We start from the raw sequence: 7,534 nt of genomic DNA on the forward strand, positions 1-7,534 counted from the left end.
TCCCACTACACCTTCCAAACAAACAAACAAAAACCTCTTAAATAAAATATTTTTTAAAATAATAATAAAACCTAACTTCCAAATCCAACAACATAATGCTGAGCAGAGAAGTCTTTTTTTTTTTTTTTTAACACTGGTGACATGATTTTTTCCACTGTCCTTGCTTATCTGATGTCATCGCTTCTGCTTGGGATAATCCAGTGCAAAAGAACTCCAGGGGAGGACAGCACTGGCCACCCTGGGCAGTGGGGGTGCTTGGTAGAGGCAGTGTCCTGCAGGCACGAGGCTGCTACACGTCGCTGGGAGACCGCGCTCTCTGGGACAGCGTGGAAGGGACGCACCCACAGCAAATGAGGCAGAGGGCTTTCTGGATCTCCTGGTTCCTAAAAGCGTATATGACAGGGTTGATGATTGAATTGTAGGTGGCGGGCAGGAGGGTGGCGTAGGTATAGATGGAGGGGTAGGTGTAATCGGCGATCAAGGAATAGAGCGTGAAAGGCATCCAACATGCAGCGAAGGTCCCCAGGATGAGAGCCAGGGTTGAGACCCCTTTCCGGGTAGTCACGTAGTGCGATGTGGCCAGGAAGTGGTGCTGCAGGGCTATCTGATGGGCATGCCTCATCACAATCTTACAGATCTGGATGTAGAGCTGAAGCATCATTGCAAACATGAAGAGGAAGGAGATGGAGAGGATGGCAGCGTTGTTCTTCGTGAGAGGTCGGACCACGCTGCAGGTGGACTCGTCCCTCAGGCAGTTCCAGCCCATGACAGGCAGCAGCCCCAGGCAGATGGAGGTCCCCCAGAGCATAACCAGCATGACATAGGTAAATGTGACGGTCCTCTCAGAGTGGTACGTCAGGGCATAATACAGTGAGAGGTAGCGGTCCACAGTGATAGCCAGCAAACTGCAGACAGAGGCAGAGAAAGAGGCGACAATGAGTCCGATTGTGACCAGCTTGGTGGCTTCCGACTGAAGCAGGTAAGCAAAAACAAAATTGATGATGAGTCCCAGGCCAGCCAGCAAGTCCGCAAGAGCCAGGCTGCCTATCAGCAAGAACATGGGTGCTCGCAGGCTGGGGCTGTGGAAGATGATAAGGACGACAACGGCATTTTCACAGCAGATGAGGGTTCCTGAGCTGCACAAGACAATGTCCCAGGGGTTGACAACAAGCTCAGGTTCTGACTCCACAACAGGGCCCTGGGAGGGGACAGCGGCTGAGATGTTCTCCGGAGCACTGGCATCTATACAATCCCGAGGCAGCCCGCTTAAATTGACCTTCAGGTCTTCGTTCATTTTAACCCCTGTCCTCTTCAACGGAAAGACAGGCTTTTTAATGTTTGGGTACGGTAGGGTGCCAATCCAAGATCATGCAAGACACACAGAGACAGACAGACAGCCCTGGGCTCAGATACCAGTGTCAAAAACGCCACGAGCTTCAGGAATTAGAAACAAAAGCTGAAGTCTGCATGGATTAAACCCCACAACTGAAATGCCGTTTGTCACCGAGGGAAGCACAGGACAGGACTCCCGAGGCGGCACAAGAGCGCTCGCCAAAGCCCTGGGAACCAACATTGGCTAATTGCATCTCGCATGCCAAAAAGCAACAACTGTTTGACATCTGGGCAGCGGAGAGCACCGCCCAGCAGCTACAAGTCTGCAGGATGGTGGAATATTTTAAGGACCTCGAACTCCCACCCTTCCCAAACATCCCCCACGCGCGTGCACACCCCCAAACACACCTCCGGACCCAAACAAAGAGGTGGGGTGTCCCAGCCTCTCCCCGTGTGCACGGATCAGAGAGCAAGGGCCACAAGAGGTAGGTGTGTACCACCGAGGTGCCCAGACAGACAGACAGACAGAGAGAGAGAAGGATGTGCATGCATTTGGCCGCTCCCCTAGAGGCGGGGGCGCGCAGCCAGCGGGGCAGGGGGGTCATCGGGGGTCACCTTGGCACGCCCAGGCCGAGGGGGGCTCCTCCGGTGCTGCTGAAGAGCGCGGGCCACCCGCGTGGCACGTCCGCGGTGGCGCCCGCGGCAGGTGAGCGGCGGCGCTCGCGCCCGGCTCTCCGCCCTGCGCGCTCCCCGCCCGGCGCGCGCCCTCGGGAACCCCATGAGGCCGCGCGCGCCCCCACAGGTCGCAGCTACGAGCGGGGCGGGAGCCCGACACAGTGGACGCCCGCCTGCCGCAGTCGTGCGGAGACCCGCTCTGTACCCTGTCCTGGAGGAGAGCCTGGCCTCCTACTTGGTTCCTGTGACTTCCCTGAGGAGTCTTAGCCCCCAGGGGCTCGGCTTCGTCATGCTTTGCCCTAAACTGCCAAGTTCAGGACCAAAAGAATTGCAAAGCGACGATAGGGTTTTCGGAACGTGCAGGAGGGATGCAGGGTGAGCTAACTGGGGCGGAGGAGCCTTACAGTAGCAAGCTGCAGCTGGCCACTCTGCAAACTCGCTATTATTGTTCCCTTGGGGACGTTCGCTACTTGGATCGCTGTTATCTTCGCCCAGTTTACTTATTAAGGACTTCTAGAGCCGTTTGCGAGTGGAAATCATTTAGGGCGTTCTTGCAAAAGCTTCCTGCAGGCACTGGCCCAAACCCAATTCATTTAAGTACCAAAGTGACACTGTTAATTTATTATTTCCATTACCACATCCGTGGAGTCTAGGACTAAGATCCTGAAAATTGTCTGCCTTAAAAGGCTGAGCCTGTGTCTCTCATCCCGGAACCGGATCAGATCTTAAATTTAAATATGATCTCCAGCTTAAAGGTGGGAGAAGAAAAGTCGAATTTCCGTGTGACCTAAATGTTGTGCAGGGCAAAGGATCCTGAGAACCCTTTGGGCATCATCTGGTGCCTCTGCTTCCCCTGATTCTCACTGCAACTCCTGTTCCAGCCCAGCAAGCTCCTAGCCTTAACCCTCTTTTCCTCTAAACTCCTTTTTACCCCCATCAGCTGCTGGCTCTACCAGGTAGCTCCAGCCCTCCTGCCAACAAGACCCTCCACTTCACCTCCATGGTTTCAGCCCTCTTCATCTCTCACCCCCACTGCTGGTACCTACCCCCTTCCCTCTTTCTCACGAAGGCAACACACTGCCAAGGTGCCGCACTGCCTTGATTCAGCAGATCTGTTCCGTCCAGTCTTGAGACCTCACACTGCTTCTGAACTCTCTCCCTGGACAGATTCTGCTTTGGGCCACAATGGAGCTGTTTTGTGTTGTGCTGTCTTGGCATGTCCTCCAGAAGGCTCCAGGACTCTTTCTGGGTCCTATATTCTCTCCAGCAACACTTTTAGAAACTTAAAGAGCAGCAGTTCTGGGGAGGGGTCCCCGCCATCAGTCCCCAATGTTGCTGCCACTGGCATCACACCTTGAGAAGTGAGGTTCTGTGGAGTTTAAATAGTCATTTGTATGATCAAGACACATTGGGTGCCTGTTGCACCAAGGTCTGTGTTAAAGCCTGCGTGGACAAATTCAGTAAGACATGGTCGTTGCACTCAAGGGCACACCATAGTCCCGTGGTGAGATAAAAACAACACTATCCCAGGTAGCAAGTGCTGCAGTAAAGGGATGTTCATCTCCCCTTTAATCTCTGTGTGATGAGCAGAAGCATTTTTAAAACAGAGCAATGTAGGGCTGGAGAGATAACTCAGTGGTTAAGTGCACTGGCTGCTCTTCCAGAGGTCCAGGATTCAGTTCTAGGCATGTATAAGGTGGCTTTTAACCATCTGAAACTCCAGTTCCAGGAGATATGACTCCCTCTTCTGGCCTCCTCGAGCATTGCATACACAAGGTACACATTCTACATGTAGACAAACACTTATACACATAAAATAATCGTTTTCTTTTCTTTTTAAAAATGAACAATGGTTTCATATACAAAAAGCAGTTTAAAAAAAAAGACAATTCAAGCCACCTGGTCAAATTTTAGGAGCCTCCCATTGCTTGGGCAGTTCAGGAAAAATGAATTCAGAAGACTAGCTGGATGTTCTTCAAGCCAACAGCAACAACGTGGACTTTACCATGCTCATTCCATTTACTCAACGGTGGAATTTGCCCACACTTACCCCAGAGCTAAGGATTGAATCTGAATCCACAGTCTCGCACCAATGCAAGAGTGCCCTGCCACTGAGCTGTTCCTCAGGCCTGGAATTCACTCTCTATGGCATGTATGGGAAATATGGACAAGGAACCAAGTGTGAAGTGCTGGGTGATGGCAGAGGCAGGCAGAGGCAGGCAGAGGCAGGCAGGGTCTCTCACGGAACCCCGAGAAGAGTTGTGGGAGGGAACCAAGCAGACACACACCTGGAGCTGAGTACTGTCATGTGGAGGAACCCAGGAGCTGAGAGCGAGCAGCTGTGTCTGCTTGGTGACTCCAGGTGGCTGGTACCTGCCATACTCCCAGCCATCCCCACCTCCTTTTAAAAATACATTTTATTATTTTTAAAAAAACTTCCAGATAAATAAAAGCATCACATACCAAAATTAACCAGTCATACAACTGAGAGAACATCTGTATGGTTAGAATTGACATTCAAAATGGAAGCTGTGGAGCTTCAAATTAAGTTTTACACATTCAGTCTTGAATGCGTTTTATGCACTTATCCACCAGCGGACAGAGTCCACAAAGAATTAGAAGTAGAAAAACAATTAGCTTTACATCCTCTTTCATAACTTGTGTCCATTACATGCAGTCCTTCCTTGTCCCCTTACGCTTAGCTTTTCTAAAGGTACATATATTTAATATAGTCTAAATATTTTATGTAATACAGTATAAGCAGAAGAAAAGAGGACTCCTCATCCCTCAAATGATTGTTGTAATTTAACTTGACTTCAGATTCCCTATTTGTTGGTGTGCTTAAGAGTTTTGTTACCACAAGGCAGAAATCCAGTTCAAACTAGATTAATGCCTTTTACTGTCTGGCTGAGAAGACTCTAGAGTAACTCATGGAGAAGAGGTCGAAGCTACAAGAGGCGTTTGCCTGGCAATGGGCAGTTGGCTCCTTGCTGATTTATTTCTACTTGTCTTCGCTTCTCTGCTTACCAGCATCTTGCTTTTTGACCTCAGGCTGGTTTCTTTCTCGTATAGATGCCAGTGGCCCTAGGCAGCCATCAGCTTGCACCCTGAGGCCGTCTTCTTAGCTTGCAGAGGGGAATTCCATGGGGAATCTGTAAGTGTGTGTGTGTGTGTGTGTGTGTGTGTGTGTGTGTGTGTGTGTAACTGTGGCTAAGGAACAAAATGCATCCATTGCTCAGGCCAGCATGCATAGAGTCTAAGGCAAATGTCTGCTATACTTTGGATTATGAACATCCCCCAAGGATAGGTGTGTTAAGCTGTGAATGGTAGGGTGTACTGATATGCCCCCAGCCCCTAGGAAATGAATGCAGGGGAATCATCAGGAGCTCAAGGTCATCTTTGGTTTATCAGTTAAGATTTCTATTGCTGTAACAAAGCACCATGACCAAGGTGACTTGTGAAAGAAAGCATTTAGTTAGGATCGCAGTTACAAAGGGTTAGAATCCATGCCGGTGGAGTAAAGGCATGGCGGCAGGAACAGCTGAGAGCTCACACATCTCACAGATTCTGCCAGCAGGAGGCAGAGCACCGGGGATGGTGAGAGGCTTTTGAAACCTCAAAGCCCACCCCTAGTGACACATTTTTCCAACAAGGCCACAGCTCCTGATCTTTCCCAGACAGTTCACCAATGGGGGTGGGTAGTGGGAACCAAGCATTCAAGCATTTGAGCCTAGTATGGGGCCCATCCTCACGCAGACCACCACACTTAGCTATGTAGAAAGCTTAAAGCCAGCTTGGCTGGGCTACAGGAGACTGTCTCAAGAAAAACTAACAAGAGAAGAGGAGGAGGAGGAGGAGGAGGGGAGAGAGAGAGAGAGAGAGAGAGAGAGAGAGAGAGAGAGAGAGAGAGAGAGAGAGAGGAAGAGAGAGAAGGGAGGGAGAGATTATAAAGACTTGATTCCTGAGGTGATGGTTATTGGGAGGTAGTATAGCCTGCAGGAGGGAGGGCCTTGTGGGAGATGCCTAGGCGATTAGGGTCCATCCTCTGTCTTAGCTTTTGCCTCACACATCCACCTTAATGTGTTACCACATCTCAGGCTCAAATCAGTGGGGCCTGAGTTTCCAAAACTGCAGCCCCAAGTAAACCTTTTTTTCTTTGTAACTTGATTGTGTCAGGTATTTTGTTATGAGGACAAAAAGCTGACTAATATAATGTCCTACCCAAACGCCCCCAAATGGGCACTTTCCCAGAGGAGTGGGGAGGTGGAGAGGTGTGAGTGCCCTCTATAACTTGGGGTGGATGGGCAGATTGGGGAGTTTTGCACAGCCTTCAGTAATGAGGGTCATAGAGAATTGATTTATTCTCCATGCATTATAGGACGCTGTGTGATGCCTTCTGTGTGTGACATTTACTGCCTCTTTGTTATTTGGCTTTTGACCACTTACCTTATAACAGTGGCAAGAAATTTGAAATCTTCCATTCTGGTTACAGCCCACACCCAAATTCCCATCTCACATGAGGAAGGTTCGGTGTCCACTTTAACCAGCGTGATATTGATTCTTACATGACGAATCAATCAGGAGTCCTCCTGTGAGGCTTGGTGTCTGCAACAAGGAGTGAAAATCTTTGCGGCCTGGCCTGACCTGGCTTCCACAGCAGAGCAGGCTTCCCAGGAGACCCGTCCTTAAGGCACCCGGAAGGTGTCTGCCAGCACTCTCTTTCCTTGTGCCCCACGTTAAATAGCACCCGTGGCCTCCTCTGCGAGGTTTGAGGGAAGCAGATGCTGTGAGCCAAGAGACGCCCTTTCTCCTGAGGTTGGTAAGTGTTGGTGCCTTCACATTAGCTGTGTCTTTTTTTAATTTTGCAGTCAAAAAAACGGAAAGCACAGGGCAGCTTGACATGAGGAAATGGAGCTTTCTGTGCATGCGATGTTTGGCTTATGTTAGGGGACTTCAGAAGCCAGCCTTACTCCATGTATGTCAGCCAAAGCGTGGGTTAGCAGGTCCTGTGACACTTGCCAGACTTGGAGTGTTGACAGTGAAGCCGGAGCAGGAAGAGACGGGGCAGCGAAGGCACCATTCCTTCTATTTAGTTCCTTCAGCAACGCAAAGAAGTCTGGTGTGTTAAATTTACACCCCACTTCTGCAGAGTGCAGCTGGAAGAACTCCAGCTGTGTTCCTGCCAGTGGTGAAGGAAGCTGCTGAGGGCCGTGGTTTTGTGTCTGGAAGATGCCACCAGCGCTGCCCATGGCTGGGCGATTGGTGCATGCCTTCTTGGTAAGAAGAATGGCCCAGTTTAATGCTGGGCTATTTCACATGTGTGCGTCCTGCCCACGTGTGAGTCTTACACATATCTGAGTTCACACTGATCATGGGACATTCACGATACCAAGAAATATGGGATTCATACTCTGCTACATTTTACTGTCAATAACAGTAAGTCAAGAAAAGGAGACGCTAAAATGGATTCTCCATATATCATTTTGCCAAATATGCTCATTTAGACCATCTTGTATCTAGAGATTTT

General features: G+C 49.9%; 1 protein-coding gene across 1 annotated transcript; it reads right to left on the reverse strand.

Annotated features, from left to right (window-relative positions):
• Nucleotides 1-289: 289 nt before the first annotated feature.
• On the reverse strand, nt 290-1,294 carry Gpr12 (G protein-coupled receptor 12). Its single transcript, XM_059249669.1, has one exon. The coding sequence runs from the start codon at nt 1,292-1,294 to the stop codon at nt 290-292; it is 1,005 nt and encodes a 334-aa protein (XP_059105652.1).
• Nucleotides 1,295-7,534: the final 6,240 nt, after the last annotated feature.

Source organism: Peromyscus eremicus, chromosome 23 (genome assembly GCF_949786415.1).
Source record: "Peromyscus eremicus chromosome 23, PerEre_H2_v1, whole genome shotgun sequence".
Classification (NCBI taxonomy): Eukaryota; Metazoa; Chordata; class Mammalia; order Rodentia; family Cricetidae; genus Peromyscus; species Peromyscus eremicus.